The following is a 20,519-nucleotide window of genomic DNA, read 5'->3' as shown; positions in this document are numbered from 1 at the left end:
CCTTTGTCTATATGTTTTCCTGCCCTGGTGCAACGTTCCCTCCCTTCATTGCATGTCCCCACGCTCTTCAGCCTTCAGGGACCCACAAAAATATCACCTCCTCAATGAAGCCCTCCTGAATTTTCCCCAGAGCTAGAGACATGACTTCCTCCTTCCAATTCCTACCATGACTCATAGCATTTTCCATTTGTTGTTATTTGCAGCCACAACTTACCCACTGTATTTGAATGCAAGCTTTTTGAGGACATGGATCATGTCTTATACATTGTTTAAGCCAAACAAATGTATCAGGTACTTCAGATACATTGACTAAGTGGGTTCGATGGGTGGCCCATGGCACCTGCAACAAGGCCTCACTAAGCAGCAAGGGAGAGATCTGCTGCAGTGCTGAGTCAACCACCCATCCACTCCTGATAGACCGTTGAGATGTTCCTCGCTCTCAGTATGTTTGGTCATACGTGGGATTCCCCGCCTATATTTTTCCCTCCTCAGCAGCAAGCAGAAAATGAAAGCAAGCCCTGAGGCTTAGTAGCTGGGAGAATAAAGTATTTGAGAAGTATTTCGACAAAAATGAAAGAGAACTAGATGGCGAGGCTGTCTGTGGAGGTTCTAGATGCGGAGTCTAGGGAGGAGTGTGTCCTGTTTTTACTTTGTCTCGCTCCAAATGTCCTACGAGCCAGAAGAAGATGCATATTTTATAAAATGTAATATCTTACATCCTATTACATACTATAATATATGACATTTGATATACTGTTTGTTTATGTTAGAGACAGGGTCTTGCTCTGGCACTCAGACTGCAGTGCGGTGGTGCGATGGTAGCTCACTTCAGCCTTGAACTCCTGAGCTTACGTGATTGTCCTGCCTCAGCCAGCCGAGTAGCTGGGTTGGCAACCATGCCTGGCATATTTTTAAATTTTTTGTAGAGACTGAGTCTTGCTATGTTGCTCAGGCTGATCTCAAATTCCTGGCCTCAAGGGATGTTCCCACCTCAGCCTCCCGAAGTGTTGGAATTACAGGTGTGAGCCATCTTGCTCAGCTTGTATTTATTTATCACCCCTTAAAAAAAAAAGACAAACCTTTATAGAAAGCTAGTGTACAATTTCGTTGCATAAAGTAGGCTTGGTGAATGTAATTACTAGACCTGCTCTTTCTGTGGTAGCTGGAGCAGGTCTAGTAATTACAAGTTCCTCCTCTAGACAAGTTTTGTAAACAGGTGTGCTGAACGTTAGAACACTGAGCTCCTTCTTCTTCTTCTTTTTAAAATCTGACAGGTTATTTTTATGACAGCTCTTAAAATAAAATTCCACACACTTGGTAAGATATTTAAATAGTTGGCAAAATCTAAACGAAAACATGAAAGTCTCATTTTCCACTGGTCATCATGGTTGTCTCCTTCCAGAAAATGTTTCAGTGCTGGGGAGCAGTGCAGTGTGTCTTTTTCTATCTATTGTTTTTAAAAGATCACACATTGGGAGGCCAAGGCAGGCAGATCACAAGGTCAGGAGTTCGAGACCAGCCTGACCAACATGGTGAAACCCCGCCTCTACTAAAAATGCAAAAATTAATTGGGCATAGTGGCGTGTGCCTGTAATCCCAGCTTCTCAGGAGGCTGAGGCAGGAGAATTGCTTGAACCCAGGAGGTGGAGGTTGCGGTGAGCTGAGATCGTACCACTGAACTTCAGCCTGGGCAACAGAGTGAGACTCCATCTTAAAAAAAAAAAAAATCACACAACTTGCATGTTAATCTTATAATTTTGAAGACCTCTTTCCTATCAGCATGAGGACCGTCTTTATTTATTGGCTGCACGTGGTTTATTGGACTGACGTGTCATAATATTACCAATTGCTGAATATTTAAGTTGTTTTCCATTTTTTTGTTCTGCTGCAACATATATCCCCATAACTGGACCCTTATGTTCTTTTGTGAGAACACCAGTAGGCCAATTCCAAGCAGATGCGATACAGAGTCAGAGATGTTGTGCTTTGTAAAATTTGACAGTTAGGGCTTAACCCTCCAAAAGATTACATAAATTTATACTCCTCACAGGTGGAGCCCTTTTCTCCAAACTCTTACCAAAATCATTACCATCTATTGCTGTTTCCAATCTGAAATTTGCTATCACTCACTATAACCAAAGCCATTCTTTCTTCTTTCTGTGGCTTCTTTCTTTGGGAATTTTTCTCAGATGTTATATGATTAATATTCAATCCTTTCATGCAAGTAAAAAGGAGGTAACATAAGCCCCAGGAACTAGAAATATACATACATACATGTCTATATATATCTATATATAAAGTATTTTCTAACTTATGTCTCAAAATCAACCTCCCTATTCCCCAATTTGTAATCAAATTAAATTTACTGAGTTGAGATCTTCCAAAGTCAACTGGGCATTTATCATCTTGGGGGCAAAAGAAGAGCAATTCTCAGGCCCAAAGTGGCTGCTTTTCTACTTGCTGGGTGAGTTTCTTATTTCAAAAGAGAGACTCCCTGGGTTCTTGATGGCACCTGGAGTCATGCTAAGTGGAAAGCAATTAACTCCACAGAGCTGAAGACCTCAGAAGAGTTCAGAAATGCTCCTGGGGAAGTTCCTGGTTCTTGTGCTTAGGAGGAAAGGGGCAGAGTACAACCTTTCTCATTTGCCTGGGGAATATTTCCAAATAACTATAAAAAGGAGTCAGAAGCAAGGGAATTGCCCCTCAGAGGGGAATGTGTAAATGAGTTGGGGCACAGCCCCTGTTGGAATGCCATGTAGCTGATGCATTCATCTATCTGAAGATGTTTAATGATGAAGGAAATGCTCGTAATCTGTTGGGGGGGGGGAAAGAAGAAAAGTTCAAAGTGTGTGAATGCACAGAAACACGGCTGGGCAGGAAAACAGCAGAAAGTTAAAAGTGGTTATTTTGGGATAGGAAGATTATGGGTGGTTTTAATTTTCAATCCTTTCGGTTTTTGTGTATTTGCCAAAGTTCCTACAAACACACATTGCTATTTTTGCAACAACAAGAAAAAAGGCATCAAAGAAAAGCATGGTATTTTTTCAGCTCAATGCCAGAGTTTTCCTGGCCCCCAGAGGTCTGCAGAGAACTTCCACGCGTGCCCAGGTGGCTGGGCGAGCTCACGGCTGGAGGCTGAGCTGCTCCTAATTTCAGACTCAGTCTGTGTCAGGCTGTCTTGTGTCTCAGGCTGTCTTGTGTCTTAGGGTCAATTGCCAAAACATTTTTTCTTTTTGTCTAAAAGTTTTTTGCGAGTCTTACTTGTATCTAATTTCAAGCTTACTGAAAAGTCAAGAATTGTGTAAAGAACGCTCATAAACCCTTCACCCAAACAACTGTTTTCATTTTGTCCCATTGGCTTTATTATTCTCCCTCTCTCTATATACATGTTTTTCCTTCTCTCTCTCTCTCTGTTTTTTTTTTTTCATATTTTTGAATCCTTTGAGAATATGCCAAAGACACTGTATTCTTTTGCCTCTAAACACTTCAGGGGGTAATTCCTAAGAACAAGGGCATTCTCCTGTAAAACCGCAATGCAGTCGGCAAAATCAGGAAATGTAACACTGATCCAACACCGTTGGATTGAATTCACAGTTCCTATTGCAATGTCCTTAATTTCCCAGTCATGTCCTTCAGAGCCATTTTTTTCCCACTCCAGGACCAAGTCCAGGTTCTCACGTTACATCTGCTGGCCCTGCCTCTTTAGCCTTTTTCAATCTGAGATGGTTTCTCAGTTTTTCTTTGTGTCACTTGATCTTGATATTTCGCCAGTTACTTCGCAGAAAGCCCTTCATTTTGGGTTTGTCTGATGCTTCCTCATTCTTTGATTTCGGTTGACCTTTTCTCCAGGGATAAAGATGCTGTGTCTTCCCTCCTCAACTCTTTAGGATAAACGTGACATTGGTTTGCTACCATGTTGGTAGCAACTTTGTTAGTCTTCAAACCCAGTATCATCAACATGTAGTGACGTATCTCCAAGGAGCCCTGGCTCTTTTTGGTGGAGAAAGGTATTTAGACTCCAAGATCAGGGCACTAGCTGCTCGTTAAGCTGTGTATCATTGCTTTTAGATCCTCTCAGCAGACAGGAAATATGTATGTAAAACACACATACATATACATATACACACAAATTATCTGTCTCTATCATCTATCATCTATCTATCTATCTATCTATCTATCTATCTATCTATCAGCTGATTTAATTGTAAAAACACCATGGACATAAAGACACACGAATATATATGTTCATCCCAACACTATTAACAATATCAAAAACATGTAATCAACCTAAATGTTCATCAATGGTAGACTGAATAAGGAAAATGTGGTACATATATACTATGGAATACTATGCAGCCATAGAAAAGAACAAGATCATGTCCTTTGAAGCAACATAGATGGAACTGGAGGGCATTATCCTAAGTGAACTAACACAGGAACAGAAAACCAAATGTCGCATGTTCTCACTTATAAGTGGGAGCTAAACATTGAGTACATATGGACACAAGGGAACAACAGACACTGGGACCTCCTTGAGGATGGGGGGAGGTAGGAGGCTGAGGATCAAAAAACTATCAATCAGGTACTGTGCTTATTATCCTGAGTGGTGAAATAATCTATATACCAAGCCCCCATGATGCACAATTTACCTATATAACAAACCTGCATATGTACCCCTGAACCTAGAATAAAAGGAAAAAATCCACAAAAACAAACCAAAATAAAAAAACCCACGTGGGTCCATAGTGATCTCTCAAGTCAGCTGTAATGGCACAAGGCACTCCAGTGCACTTCTGGGAAGCTACCGGCAGAGAGGTTGCCAGGAGAAAGCTCTGGCTGCCTTCCTCCTTAGGGCCTGCTGACAGCCAGAGATGACACTGAGAAGTGAAGAAAACCAGAATGCCGTCATCATATTTCACTTTTCCCCACCTCACTTGAACAGCTTTATTGAGGTCCAATTACAATAAACTGCAAATATTAAAATGTAGAATGTACGTTCTGACATACATACACCCTGCGAAGCTCTCACACAACCCAGACAGTGAACATATTTATCCCCCACTGAGGTTTCTTTTGTACCCACCTGCCCTCCTCCCCTCCCCTTCTCTCTCTCTCTCTCTCTTTTTTTTTTTTTTTTTTTTTTTTTTTTTTTTTTTTGAGATGGAGCCTTGCTCTGTGGCCCAGGCTGGTGTGTAGTGGTGTGATCTGGGCTCACTGTAACCTCTGCCTCCTGGGTTCAAGTGTTCCTCCTGCCTCAGCCTACCACGTAGCTGAGACTATAGGCACAGGCCACCACACCTGGCTAATTTTGGGTATTTTTGTAGAAATGGGGTTTCACCATCTTGGCCAGACTGGTCTCAAACTCCTAACCTGAAGTGATCCACCCACCTTGGCCTCCCAAAGTGCTGGGATTACAGGTATGAGCTGCCATCCCTGGCTACTTCCCCTTCTCTCTATTGCCAGGAAATCACTGATTCTGCTTTCTGTCACTATAGATTAGTTTGCATTATCTAGAGTTTTATGCAAGGGAAATCATATAGTTTAAACTCTCTTTGGTCTGGCTTCTTAGTGTAATTGTTTGGAGACTTGTCCATGTTACTATGTGAATCGGGAACCTTGGGGTGTGATGCTGGACACGTTTCTTTGAAATGTACTCACTAGGCTGGGCGCGGTGGGTCACGCCTGTAATCCCAGCACTTTGGGAGGCTGAGGTGGGTCGATCACAAAGTCAGGAGATTGACACCATCCTGGCCAACGTGGTGAAACCCCATCTCTACTAAAAATACAAAAATTAGCCAGGTGTGGTGGCCTGTGCCTGTAGTCCCAGCTATTCGGGAGGCTGAGGCAGAAGAATCGCTTAAACCCAGGGGGTAGAGGTTGCAATGAGCCGAGATCGCACCACTGCACTCCAGCCTGGGCAACAGGCAAGGCTCTGTCTCAAAAAAAAGAAAAAAAGAAAAGAAAGGAAAAGAAAGAAACTTGCTAACGGAATAAAAGGAAATGCCCCGGCTAAGGCAGACTCTGTCCTTGAAGGCAGTCAAGCTGTTATTCCTTTGGTTGTGTAGGGGTGGGCTTTAAAGAAATTCAAAACACATGAAAATGACAACTTGAGATTTATTTCAGTCAGTTCCGAGGCCCTGTGCATTAGGGAACTAGATCATTTTCTTTAGTAAACAAACCTAGGACTTCCTTTTCCTGCTGAAGTCAGGGTAAAGAGGAGAAAGGTGGGTGCTGGGGGCAATGGGTCTCTTTGGGAGGGAGCCCCAACCCCAGCGGGCACCACCCAGCTCTCATGTTTCTCTTGCCACTGGGTTACTCAAAAGCCCTTTTTGTGGGGAGTCTGGGGCCCAGGGCATTCGCAAAGCAACCACCATCCTGATAGCTTCAGTGAGTCCCTTAGCTGATAGAGCAGGGGGAGGGGAACCCGGCAGCAAAACAGGGCTTGACAGAGAAGTTAAATCAAGGGAACATGAGAAATGTAGAAAGGATGGGCTGGGAAAAGTTTAACAGCCCCGCTGCTATTCCTCATCTGTGGATGAGAGATGCACTAATTATTGTCTAAGTAGAAAGAAAACAAATACTAGAATCAGGTGACCATCAGAGTCAAAGAAGTGACTGATTACTTCAAAGGAGAGGTTCTTTTCATTTCTGTGTGGATAACTGAGATGATTCTGAAATCTGGAATACTATATAGACCCTAACTCCAGCTTGGAATATTTTTTTCACAAGAATAAACAGATTTAAAATTTATTAATCTCCATCTTTCTGGGGTTTGGTTGTTACTATACATTTACAAACCAGTCCCCTTTTTGATTCTTGTCCTTTTTTCCAGGAGCAGGCTTGCCTCTGACCCACCATGACACCCACAGGCTTCACAGTGAGTACAACCGTGTCCTTCTGGCTCCTCAAAACACGCTCTCGTCTTCCCTTTTTAGGGGGTTTGGGAAGGATCCACTGTGGGGGAAGGATTTATCTGTGTGGTTTCCCAGGGTCAGATCTCTGCCCAGCAATGCCCATTACTGGGTAGGTTGTTGTCCAGCACAGAGGGTTTTGCAAATGCAAAGAGGCTTTAGGGTATGTTGTGGAAACAGAGGGAAATGTGATTTTATAAGTAGCTAAGGGTTTTTAATGATTTTTAACTAGGGTGTGCTTAGTTCCATGTGCCTGTTCTAAAACTCAGACGAAAGAGGCAAAGGGAGAATTCATGTAATTTGCTTTAAAAAAAAAAAAACCCATGGTGGGCACATTAGTTGTATTTCTTGCATAACATTATGTAGACCTTATGAAAACAGAAAACACATAACGGCATGCATTCCCCTGAAAGAGACCAAGAGCTGAACAAAAATTAGTGAGTCAGGCCAGGGGCTGTGGCTCATGCCTGTAATCCCAGAACTTTGGGAGGCAGAGGTGGGTGGATCACCTCACCAAGACCAGAATTTCGAGACCAGCCTGGTCAACATAGTGAAACCCTATCTCTACTAAAATTACAAAAATAGCCAGGCATGGTGGCGGGTGCCTGTAATCCCAACTACTTGGGAGGCCGAGGCATGAGAATCGCTTGAGTCTAGGAGGTAGAGGTTTCAGTGAGCCAAGATCATGCCACTGCACTCCAGCCTGGGCAACAGAGCAAGATTCTGTCTCAGAAAAAGAAAAAGAAAATCAGTGAGTCAAATCAATCCAGAGAATCATTTTTTCTTTTACAGCCAAATGTGATTATGGAATCAAATTAATTTCCCATGATTTTGTTAGATTCACAAATGCCTTAAAAATTACCTAAGGGCTTTAATTTTGCTTTTCTCAAAGGGAAAGCCTGAGTTTTACATGTAGATGATTGAAATCCAGACTTCCTAGCAGGGGGGCTAACAAACTGCCTTGCAGTACATTGTAGGTTTCCATGATCTAGGGAGAGTGGTGGCTGAAGCAGTTGATATCAACTAAATTATTTATGATAACGCTAATGATTCCTTAGTATTATATATGCATAGTTACCTAATTGCACCTATATCCATAACAACAGAAAAGTAATTAATTTGGTCCTGGTGAAGTAACTATTTTTCTGACCAAAAGCAGGCTCCAGTTTCTCCTGCACTAAATGCACCTTTCAATCCCTGAGGCTGTGGAAGCAGAAGTAGAGGAAAGCAGCAGAGCCAGGGCCGCTTCTGAGCTTTCGAGTCATTTGGGATCTTGGGTAATAGCCAAACTCTGCAAAGCAGCCCCAGATAAGAAGGAACCTGCACCCCAATGAGGACCTTCTATAGTCAGAGGAGTCTGGCGCCATGGAAATGGGAAGAAGATGGGACCACTGTGGCTCTGACTCCCACATTCCATGGAAAGTAGCTGTGGCATCCTGTGGGCACCTTTCTGAGGATGTGCTGGGCCAGTCACCCATGCAGCCACCCCACATTCCCTCAGCATCACAGTCAAGGCAGAGTCCTGTTTACAGATGAGGAAACTGGGGCTGGGACAGATGGTTTGAGGGTTCAAGGTCCCACAGAAATTTGGAGGAAGAGCCCTTGAGGGGTGCTGTCAGCGATCATAGCTTTGCTGGGTTGCCCCCTCAGGGTGACAGCCAAAGGCACTGAAATGCAAGTCTCATTGTTGGAATTTAATACTTTCTCAGGTCTGGGGCCAAGGTGTCTGCCGACATCCCTGCTGATGACAAATTAATTCTCTTCCTGCCTCGCTCCCTCTCATGCCCTCTCTTATCCCATGTCCTCCATTCCCTTGTGCCCATCTTGGTGCTAAGGCACAACAGAAGGCTTTGGCAAGCACAGTTCCTGCCCTTTCTCCGTCCGTTCCCCTGAGAGGGGAATCTTGAGCCTGGATCTGGCCAAGGGTTTCCAGAAAACACAGGAATCAGAGAAGGAGACCCTGGAAAGCTCTGAGACCTTCTTCCTGCCCTGGGTGTTCACAACCGGGACTCCTGGGCTGCTGCTTCTGAGTCCAAGGGAAGATAACATGCCTGTGTGGGAGCAATGGCCTGTTTGTTTATATTTAAACAAACATAAAAATGTTTGTTTACATTTATTGAGAGATTTCCAAATAATTTGATGTCTAAGATCTATCAGGCATGTGCGAAACTACGAGTGTGAGTCGTAACACGGGATGTTGTTCCAGGATGCTTCTCATGGTCCGACAAACTTTAAATAAATCTAAATTTTGTGTATGTAATTGAATCACTTTTAAAATATGCCTAGGGAGTCCCTAACCTAACTATGTAACTCCTTGCAAAAGCACGAGGTCCTTAATCCTCACTCAGCAGGAAAACTATGCCCCCTGGGCTTCCAGTGGGACCCACTGTCCTTGTCTGGGGCTCAGTCTTGGGAGTGTTGGCTGTGCCTGCTCACCGGGCAGTGGAGAGAGCTGGGTCACCCAGGCCCGGGGACTGCTGCACATTTCTCCCCTTCTGCTCCTTCTGCAGTCTCTTCCAGGCCCTGCCCCAGATTGCCTCCCATTGCTGGCCAAGGAATCTACCTCCTGCCAGGACTAACAGCAAAGTGACACTGGACTTCCCACCTGCCCCATCTCATTTTCCCCCCAGGAACCAAAGCCACCTCTTGTGCTTGTCCTTCTGCCAAGCATGCCCTCCCTTGTCTGTCCTCCTCCTCACATGTCCTTAAAATCTGCCCTGCTCCTCACTTCCTGGAGCTGCGGCAGGAGAGCAGGGGGTTGCCGGACCAGAGTAGCAACTCCATGTGCTGGGACCCCTGGGCTCTCATCTGTGTCGCTGCTTGTGATTTGCTTCACAGCCTTGGGCTCAGACTCATGTGAGAGTCTATTAAAGCCATTTGACCCCCCACCCCCAAAAAACCCCAAAACACGAACCCACAAATAACAAACAAAAGCTTCAAAAGCAAGTTTAGTGCTTATTCATTGTGTGGATTCACAGTCGGTACTTGCTCATCTGCATGGTTTTGTAGAGGTCCCTCCAATAGGTCATCCTCCCAACCTCTTAAACCTGCTGTGATGTCCATTTCCGGGTCTCCGTGCTCTTCACAGGCTTCCTTCTATCCTCAGGTTCTTCTTTTGCTCAACGTCCACTTAAGTCTCACCTCCTACAGGATGACTTAGTGGGGCCACAACTGCAGCTGGTTTCCATGTCCAGCCTTGGGAGGATTCTCCTGACATGGTCTCTAAAATGTGTGTCACCTAAGAGGTCTGTCCTCTCAAGAGACTGGGTTTCCAGGCAAGGACCAACGCCAGAAGAAATATCTCTAAGTGTAAACTGACAATGGACAAGTCAGGCCCAGGGATTAATCACACATAAAATGGGGAGACGAGTTTTCATTAGTTCTTTGCAGTAGTGGACCATTTCCAGTTGCCCTGTCCCAAAGAGCCACCTCCAGGATCCTGCTCCGGGTCCCTCTCTTTGCAGTAGGATTTTCTCTTGGTCACATATCAGAGGTAGAGTCAGGACTAGTTGTCAGATTTTCCCAGTGGTCATCCAAGTTACCTTGGGTCTTCCTGCTACTTCCTGCCAGCCAGGGCCCAAATGGATGTAACACCTACTGCCCTTTATCAATCAACTCAGTGAGCCCTGATATCTAAGAAGCCCTCCACAAACACACACACAACAGGTTCTATGTTCCAATCAGTTTAGGAAACATTGTTCAACAAAATTCAATGATTCTGAAGGACTTCTCAGAGTCTTTACTGTGTTAATGTGCAATCAAAAGAAAACAAGTTCTGTAGGACTTTTCAGATCCTTCAACGTGCTCAGGAGTATTGTGAATTTCAAACAAAGAATATACAGAGACCCTTGACTATTTTAACCATAGTGTTCCACCCAAAATATGGTTGGGAAATGCTAGTTGGATCTACCAGAAATAGGTGGAAATTACGATGTATACAGATAGGGAGAGTCCAGCTAACAGAAGGTAAAGAATATTTTGTTATTTAAATACAAATATTTAAGTACATAAAATAAACTTTGTACTTAAATATTTTTTAATATTAACTGTTCAAAACGAAATAAAAGCTTACTGCGGATTTGGGGCAACTTCTAGTCCAAATGCATTCAGATAAATCGAACTACTGCATTTGCCTCAGGAGAAATAAAAGTAGAGATGAGATTTGGCAGGAATGTCACTCAAAGAAAGGGAGTGAGAACTGGTAGTCCCTGGTGGAATTTGGGAGTCCTAAGGGGAGCCCTGGGAGGGAAACTGGTGGGAAGTGAGAGCGCTTGAGGATCTGTGAGCAGAGGTTTTGGAGAGAATGTTGCAGGCATGGCAAGGACCCTCCCCTGCACACGGCAACTCCCTCCTCCATCAGCACTCCGGGTCCTTCATTGCCTCCCACCCCAGGTTTGACTCAAGGGCTTACATCTCAGGGTGTCATCTCCAGTCCTCATTTCCTGTTTCCGTAGCAGGGGTTCTAGGATGGCTTCTGGTTCAGGAACCCACAAAAAGTATAAGAAGTGTGTGTGTGTGTGTTTGTGCATATATGCATGTATATATGTGCACATGCTGTGTATATATGTGCATGGTGAGCATGAGTGTTGGCAATTTGTGTACATGACAGCATGTGCAAGTGCATGTATTATGTGTGTGCCTGTGCGTGTGAGTGTGTGCGCTTGCAGGGGACAGCTTTATGGTTGTGCAACCCACACAGTCACACAGGGGCCCTGTGCTTAGAAGTGCTGCTTGCTTGATTCAATGCTGGATGTGTTGAAATTCCTAATAATTTTTGGACCACAGGGTCTGCTAACTATATAGCAGGTCATGGGGCTTGTGTGTGTACATGGGGTTGAGAGTCTCTGTGTGTGTATGTGTGTGTAAGTTGGTGTTCCTAGTGTTTTCAGGAAACTCGGGGAACTGGGACCCAGATAAGTTTAAGAGCCCTTGCTGACCTTTTATTGGGGTCAGCAAAAAACTGAATACATGGGAGAAGGACAATCACCATTACTCCCACAGTTTGATGAACGTGCCCATCGGCAGCGGAAGCACTCTTTCCTACCCTATCAGAGCACTTGGCATGCACGCTATAAATGTTCATCTGCTTCTCTGGCTGCTCTATGGGTAGGTAAGTTCCGTGAGAGTGAAGCCACACATCTGACTTATTTACTATGGTTTCCTTGGCACCTAACACGGTAGTCAACAGACAGCACGTGCTTAATAAACGTCTGTTGAATAAATATGTCACAACCCAAGCAGGTGTCCTCAGAATGCCTGCATCCTACACATACGTGTCTTTGGCCTTATCATAGGTGTTTGGGGTTGAAAGGGTCAAGAGGTCCATGCCTCTGCCATCAGACAGGACCTACAAAATGTTTTCCTTGATCTAATGCCATCTTGTGTCCCCTTGCAGAGCCCTGTTCCTAACATGTCTGATGACTACAGCTATGAATCCACATCTTCCGTGGAAGACTATATCAACTTCAACTTCACTGACTTCTACTGTGAGAAGAACAGTGTCAGGCAGTTTGCGAGCCATTTCCTCCCGCCCTTGTACTGGCTTGTGTTCATCGTGGGTGCTTTGGGCAACAGTCTGGTCATCCTTGTCTACTGGTACTGCACAAGAGTGAAGACCATGACTGACATGTTCCTTTTGAATTTAGCCATCGCTGACCTCCTCTTTCTGGTCACTCTTCCCTTCTGGGCCATTGCCGCTGCTGACCAGTGGAAATTCCAGACCTTCCTGTGCAAGGTGGTCAACAGCATGTACAAGATGAACTTCTACAGCTGCGTGTTGTTGATTATGTGCATCAGCGTGGACAGGTACATTGCCATTGCCCAGGCCATGAGAGCGCAGACCTGGAGGCAGAAAAGGCTTCTGTACAGCAAAATGGTTTGCTTTATCATCTGGGTACTGGCAGCCGCGCTCTGTATCCCGGAACTCTTATACAGCCAAATCGAGAGGGAATCTGGCATTGCTGTCTGCACTATGGTTTACCCTAGGGACGAGAGCACCAAACTGAAGTCAGCTGTCTTGACCCTGAAGGTCATTCTGGGGTTCTTCCTTCCCTTTGTTGTCATGGCTTGCTGCTACACCATCATTATTCACACGCTGATACAGGCCAAGAAGTCGTCCAAGCACAAGGCCCTAAAAGTGACCATCACTGTCCTGACCGTCTTTGTCTTGTCTCAGTTTCCCTACAACTGCATTTTGTTGGTGCAGACCATTGACGCCTATGCCATGTTCATCTCCAACTGTGCCGTTTCCACCAACATTGACATCTGCTTCCAGGTCACCCAGACCATTGCCTTCTTCCACAGTTGCCTGAACCCAGTTCTCTACGTTTTTGTGGGCGAGAGATTCCGCCGGGATCTTGTGAAAACCCTGAAGAACTTGGGTTGCATCAGCCAGACCCAGTGGGTTTCATTTACAAGGAGAGAGGGAAGCTTGAAGCTGTCATCTATGTTGTTGGAGACAACCTCAGGAGCACTCTCCCTCTGAGGGGTCTTCTCTGAGGTGCATGGTTCTTTGGGAGAAATGAGAAATACAGAAACAGTTTCCCCCACTGATCAGACCAGAGAGAAACCACAGGAGAAAAAGGAAGTGAGAGAAAAAGAAAACTCAGAAAGGGATGAATCTGAACAATACGATTACTTTTAGTCAGAATTTCCCAAAGCAAATATTTCGAAGTCGACTGACTAGTCCAAGAGGCTGTTGATTGGCTCTTGACTGTAATGCCTGCAATTCTCAAAGGAGGACTGAGGACCAGCCCTGTGGACCACCCTGGTTTTGCCACTGGCCAGAGTGTCAGTGCCGCTGCCTCTGGAGGAGCCCATGGATTTTCTCTATGCACTGTGAACTTCTGTGGCTTTCAGTTCTCATGCTACCCCTTCCAAAAGGCGCCACAGAAGCACTGGTCGCTGCTACAGACCACAAAAGCAGAAGAAGGTTTCGTGAAAGCGTCCATCTTTGGGAAGTTTTCTACCCTACTTTTGAGCCTGATAACCCATGCCAGGTCTTACAGATTCCTGATGTAGAACCTTCCCAGGCAATCTCAGATCTGATTCTCTTCTGTTCTCCTCGTTCCATTCTGGGCCAGTGAAGGTCCTTGTTCTGATTCTGAAATGATCTGCAGATCTGGCCAGTAAACCCCTGGACAACTGGCCACACCCACAAGGCATCCACAGTCTGTTGGCTTCCAAGCCATTTCTGCGTCCTGCTGGAGGTTCTGACCTGGTCTAGGATTCCGCTTATTCCTTGACACGGTGACTGTCCCTCCATGGCCTGAGCAGGGAGGTTAACAGCTGGGTTCACAGGAGCCAGCCTTGGCCCTGTTGTGTAGGCTTGTTCTGTTGAGTGGCACTTGCTTCGGGTCCACCGTCTGCTCCCTAGAAAATGGGCTGGTTTTCTTGGCCCTCTTCTTTCTGAGGCTGCTGGAAGGCGATTTACTTCGATGCTTCTCCTTTTCTTACTCTCTAATGGCAACATTTTAAAAGCATTAATAACTGATAAATTAGGCTGAAACTGCTGAAAAAAATAAGTAATAGAATTTACCTTTGCATCTTTTGAGTCTTTCTTTTCAGGATTTGGCAAAATGTATCACCTTTGACAACATTTCACATATTGGAAAAGTGCTTTTTAATGTGTATATAAAATATCAATTACTTGTCACTTTCTTTACCCGCCTCAATATTTTAAGTGCGTGTAATTAAAGATCAAGTAGACACATGAAGAGTGTGAAGGCTGGTCTGAAGGTCGTGAGTTATCTCAGTCGGTTGTTCACGGTCAGTTACACATTGAACTCCTTGTTCCACTTTCCTCGCTTCTCTCTACTACACTTGATGAGTCTTTAAAAAAAGTGTGAAGAGTAAGCAATTGGGATAAGGAAATAAGATCTCCAAGTACCTTAAAACCATCATGGCTGACAAGTTTTTATTTCTCCTCTGTCCAAACTTACTCCTTGGGCTTTTCCATGTTAGTCAACGGAATTTCCAAGGAGGAGTGTTGCAACAGGACTGTAAACCACCCCTGGCTTTGCTGCTTGGTCTAGAGGAAGCATCTAATTTCCCCAGTGCCTCGTGGATGGCTGTGGTTTCTTTTCCTACACCATCCTTTCCCAAAGGAGACATCAAAGCGCTGGACCCCGCCATTTCCTCCTTCTCCTCCCTGCCCACTTCTAAAGCACATGAGAATGAGGAATAAAGTGTGCTAACATGAGTGGAAGCCAGGGAGGGCGAAGGGGTAAAGTACAGGCCTTGCTAACCCATCCACGTGCTGCCCGTGTGGGGGCAGTGGGCAGTAAGAAAGCACTGGCCTGGGACCAGCATATCAACATGGGCCCACCATGGGCACTGCATCCGTAGTTGAGGGGAGCATGACTTCTTCAAGGTCAGTTTACTGACTGAGACATCCACTGACCATTTCTAAGAGGAGACCCAGATATTTGCCCTTATAGGAGCCTGAAAGAATAAAAAAGATGCATAAGCCACACCCTAAATGACATTGTGCAGTTAGATGCAAAGAACACAGATGAGTTTGGCTTTTATTTATTTTTTTTAGATACTGCGGTTCTGATGCTCTGTCATGGGAGTCCCAGTGGTGCTGAGCCTCACACAGGGCAGCCTCCTAGGACAACTATGGAGCCTCCCCACATGGGAACCCAGACAAGTAGCTTTGTGTGGACCTGTTCTGGTACAGGTGTTAAATGCCCACCCTTCTCACCATATACACATGCCTTGTGTGGAGTAGGCACAATATAATGAATTAGCATCTTTATAAACATTTAAAATTAATCATTTCTCTAATACGTACTTCATGTGTCAGGGTTCAGCAGCTAGAAAACTTCCAGAAAATAAAGATTGCCAACCTTGAGCATCGGGACATTACGTGCTTTGGGCAGTGATGTCTTCCTGCTGTCTACGGGCAGCCTGGGGACTGGTGGTCAAGGAAGGAACTGACTACACCAGGACTGGACACCAGTGCTTTTCCCAGCTTTGGTGTCCAGGGCTTCAGCCATGTGAGTTGCTCTGATTGCTTCCTGCCACAGCTCCTGAGAGAGCTGAGTGGCTGTAACTTCTTTCATTTGCCCGTTGGAGTTGTTACAGAGAGTCCTGAGCAAGAAAGGAAGCAGCCCACAGTGAGCTCCTTCCATTTTGGTCTTGCGGACCTTCCCCCAGGCCGTTGCCATTGCAGTGTGGTCATTATGGGTGGTATCTTGGTTTCTGTGATGGTGTCGACTTGAATACAAAGCCAAGGCTTCCATGAAGCATTCATGAGCTGACACCTTTGGACACCGTCACAATCTCTCTGCTTCGGTAATGCAAAGCTGTCTCACACTTGCAGATGGTTCTTTTGTGCTTGCAATCTTTGAGTGGGTTTGCTTGGTTTTCTAATTCTAAGTTGGTCTTGTAAGAACTGGAGCTTCCCGTGGGCTCCAGAACAAAGTACAGCTGAAATCATCCCCCGGCACCAGCCTGCTCCAGTGCCCACAGTGTCCCTCACTGAAGCTGGCCACTCCGCCTTCACTGGAGGGTTCTTCTACGGTCAGCTTGTCTCAGCATGAGGTCTGGTCAAGGGGCTCCCCATGACTTTGAAAACAGAGAAGTAACCATGGGCTCTAGTACCTGCATTTTACATGTTTTAGATACTCAAAAAAATCTTTTTCTCCATTCAACGTGTGGCCACTGATTGTTTAGTCACTGTGTGTGGCTGGTAAGTACCACAGCCTTAGAATTCTCCTCCCAGCCAAGACACACCATAGTGCCTCTGCAGTACAGTCTCTCTCTCCCCATCTCGCATGCCCCTCCCTTACAGCTGAGGTCCCTGTCCAGCATGCTCCTGGGACAACGAGCTGGTCCTCTATTATTCCTACATTATTGGAACAGACAACCCAGACAGCTAATGACCCATTTAATGTCTTTCTTTGACTTTTATACTATCAAAGCCTAAAAATGACAGGCAAATGTGTCTCTCCAACAAGTCATTCCTTATGAGGTCCTCTCCACATATTTACTTGTATACACTCAATTTTGGCACCACAAGCTAAGCCAAAAATCTCTATGGTCATACGGAGATGCCTCAAGAAAGAACTTGCAGGGAGTGTGGTTGGCACAGGCCCTCTGGTTGCCAGTTCTTCAGGGCCTGCCTCCACTGCAGAGCCACCCTACCCAAGCCAGGCCTTCCCAGGGCCACCTGCCTCCAGTGCCCATGAGGCAGAGAATGGCATCATCTCGGCCGAATAGTGGCACTCTGATGGGCAGAATCTACTCCAGGGTACCCTCATGGTACATTTTGAAAAGGGAAGTCAGCAGGGCCTTGGCTGTCACACGTCACCATTCAGCATTTGCATGACGTGGTCAGTGAGGGGGTGCTGGCCAACCTCATACCTTTTGGTCTTTTTAGCTCCTGACCCTCAGAAGAAAGTCTGGCTTGGCAAATGCTGGTCGACTCTCCAAAGCCAGGGCTTTGTGGAGCCTTCATGGCAGTTTGAGTTCTCTCTCTGCCCAGTCATGCTTCCTCTCACATCCCTCTGCAGGCGTTGATTCCTGATAAACACCCCAAACCCCATCTCAGCACCTCCTTCTAGAGAAGTCATCCTGCAACAATCATCTCACCAGGGTCTGCCAATTCCAAGAGCCCACCTAAGGCTGGATGGGTAAGAACACTAGGTATGTAGGAGATCCGGAGCGTGGCTGAGTGCCAGTCACAGAACTCCTCTGAGAAGGCTGAGAGCATGGGTCCTGTCTCATTATAACCTAACCGTTCCGCAGATATGCTCAAGCACCAGCTGCATGCCAGGAGCCCCATGGTGTCCGAGACAGGCACGCTCTCTCCAAGAACTTTCCCAACCCTGATTTACATTATTACTAACCCTGATTTACAGAGGAAGGAGCTGAGCTTCAGAGATCCTAAATCACTCACCCAAGCCCGTGCAGTTAGTAATTGGCTTTGCCTGACATAGTCAGACAAACTAGCCCTTGCTTTGGAAGGTTGACCAGCATTTGCCAAGCCAGACTTTGTGCCAAGGACTGGGGGCCAAGAAGATGGACAGGCACGGGCTTGGCCAGCACCCCTCTCACTGACCATGTCATGCAAATGCTAAATGGTAACATGCCACAGAAAAGGGCCTGCTGACCCCCTTCTTCAAAAGTGCGCCATGAGGGTGTGCTGGCAAAGGACGATGGTGTCATCTTCACAGAATCGAGAAGGTTCCTAGCTGCTACCTCTCCCAGGCTCCTTCCCAGACACATATGGCTGTGGAACCTTAATTCCTTCATGAAGAAGCCACAGATTTCACCAGAGATGTGCATGCGCAGGCCTGAGGACCCAGCACCCAGGCCTAGGCGTGCATCTGAGCCTTAGAATTCCGGCTGCCGGCTTTCCTCCTCTCCCTGCCTCATTCCCCCGCTTCTCCCTTCCCTGGCTCCTCCCTCTCAGAGGCAAGACCCATGAATAACTTTTCTGGGCCCAGTATAAGATGTGGCTTTATGTCAAATTCCCCGGTATGGAATCCAGGCGTTACTGCTGTCCCACATGGCCCCAGATATCCTCTGCAGCCGCTGAGATGATCTGAAGCGGCATGCTGGCCTCTCAGGTAGGCCCCGTCCACCCTGCCCATGCTGGTGGTCTGCGGGGCTTCCCTCTACCCTGGCTTTTCCTCTCTAGGTCCAGGTGGCCAGACTTAGGCCCCAGACCTGGGTCTGCCTGGGCTGGTGCTTTCACCAGACCCCAGGCTCAGATCTGAGGAGCTCCCCCAAGCCTCCTCCCCTGCCCAGGGACTGGCACTTCCTTCTGGGAGTCACCCTCCAGGCTTTCTTAAAAAGCCATAGCTGCTACCTGGATTCCCTGGCCTGATGATGGCCCCGCCCCTGACCACCTGGGCAAACGTTGTGCCCGCTCCACCAGCTCAGGCCAGGCTTAGCAGCCAGGTAGGTGCTCCAGGGAACCTGTCTCTCTGCGTCTGCTGCAACGTCTTTCTGCGGACTCTCCACTTTCTAGACCTCAAACACACATTTCAAGCACATCTGAATTACGTCATCTGGAAATTTCTGAACGGTATAAACAACCCTCAGTCAAGAGCTGGCTGAAGAGTCCCTTCGCATACTAAAAGGCACTATGGCAACTGCTAACATGGCTTGCTGCATGGGCGTGGCAAGATGGCATGGCAAAGTCCTAGAGTGCCAGTGAGAGCCCCGTTACCGTCCTGTGTGGCACACCGCTTGTCCCTTTCCTTCACAGCACTCATCTCGTTTGTAATTCGCTAGTATTCTTCTTTCTCCCGATTGATCCTCTGACTCCTACATTTGGACCCTCAGCCACATGCAACCACGGACTGTGTGTGTTCCTGCTCACGTGTGTCTGCCCAGCAACAGCTACAGTACCCAGCATGAGAGCTGCATCTCTAGCATTTGCATGATGTTGTGACAGTCATTGAGGCCAGAAAGAGCTACAGCAATGGAAAATCTTTGGAGACTTGGAGAGTTAGGCAAGAAAGACAGGGACTGAACTCTGAACAGCTGCGGACAGTGAGTCAGCTGGATGGATTAAGGATGGCCACAGTTTCTTTCATGCTCCTCCCATCAAAACATGGGCTGGATGTCCCCTCTCCTCGAATCTGGGTGGATTCGGGGTTTGCTTGACCAGTGGAATTTGGTGCAAGGGATGCTGTGCCAGTTTCTGGGTGCAGACTCAGAAGAGGCTGGCAGCTTCCACATCCTGTGCCATGGGAGGCTTGTTCTGGGAGCCCTAAGCTGCCATGTCAGAAGTCTGCCCACCCTGAGATCACTGTACTGGAGAGGCCACAAGTAGGCCCAGCATTTCAACTGTTGCTGTAATTAGCCTCACTCAACATTTATTAAGCATTCCGTATATGCCAGGCACTGGGCAAGGCCACAGTGAGCAACAGCAGTCACAGGCTCAGTGCACATGAAGCTCACAATGCAGACCTCAATCACACCATCACAGGAATAACCTGATGGTTATCGGTACAGGATGCTAGAGAGTGTGACGGAGGGGACTCTGATCTGCTCTGGAAAGGAGAGGCAGGGAAGGCTTCCCTGAGGAGGTGGCGTTTGAGCTGAGAGCCGAAGAATGGTCAGGAACTACCTAGGGAAGCAGGGAAGAAAAGGGAGGAGGGCGGCATGTGCCAAGGCCCTGCGGCACTCGTGCCTGTGGGACAGCACGGTCAGCTCTTCGGTGAAGTGTGCATGCAACAAACAAGGCCTTCTCCACTCGTGTGCTTTTCTTTTGTAAAAGTTTTAATTACAAAAATTAAAAAACATACACAAAACCAGAGGGAATAGTAATAATGCAGGGGTCCCGACCCCTGGAGTCACAGACCATGACTGCTCTGTGGCCTGTTAGGAACCAGGCGGCACAGGAGGAGGTGAGTGGCAGCCAGGTGAGTGGCGCTTCATCTATATTTACAGCTGCTTCTCATCACTCACATTACCACCTGACCTCTGCCACCTGTCAGATCAGTGGTGGCATTAGATTCTCACAAACTACTGTGATCAGCACATGCAAGGGATCTAGGCTGTGCACTCCTTATGAGACTCTAATGCTTGATGATCTAAGGGATCTAGGCTGTGCACTCCTGATGAGACTCTAATGCTTGATGATCTAAG

At 46.6% G+C, this 20,519-nt stretch overlaps 1 protein-coding gene across 6 annotated transcripts in view; it reads left to right on the top strand.

The window, feature by feature from the left end:
• Nucleotides 1–15,496, top strand: part of CCR9 (C-C motif chemokine receptor 9) — a 46,457-nt gene extending 30,961 nt beyond the window's left edge. For 5 of the 6 annotated variants that reach the window (XM_074403991.1, XM_010336995.3, XM_010336996.3 and 2 more), the window contains 2 exons: nucleotides 6,833–6,877; nucleotides 12,307–15,496. In XM_074403991.1, the coding sequence (XP_074260092.1) occupies nucleotides 6,857–6,877; nucleotides 12,307–13,395 (1,110 nt within the window). In that variant the 5' untranslated portion in view covers nucleotides 6,833–6,856 and the 3' untranslated portion in view covers nucleotides 13,396–15,496. Of the gene's footprint in view, nucleotides 1–5,986; nucleotides 6,225–6,832; nucleotides 6,878–12,306 lie in introns of those variants that run through there. The other variant, XM_010336997.3, reaches the window with a different exon arrangement.
• The last annotated feature ends 5,023 nt before the right edge of the window (nucleotides 15,497–20,519 follow it).

Source organism: Saimiri boliviensis, chromosome 8 (genome assembly GCF_048565385.1).
Source record: "Saimiri boliviensis isolate mSaiBol1 chromosome 8, mSaiBol1.pri, whole genome shotgun sequence".
NCBI lineage: Eukaryota > Metazoa > Chordata > Mammalia > Primates > Cebidae > Saimiri > Saimiri boliviensis.
The sequence above is the reverse complement of the archived record's forward strand: the minus strand, read 5'-3'. Positions and strand labels throughout refer to the sequence as shown.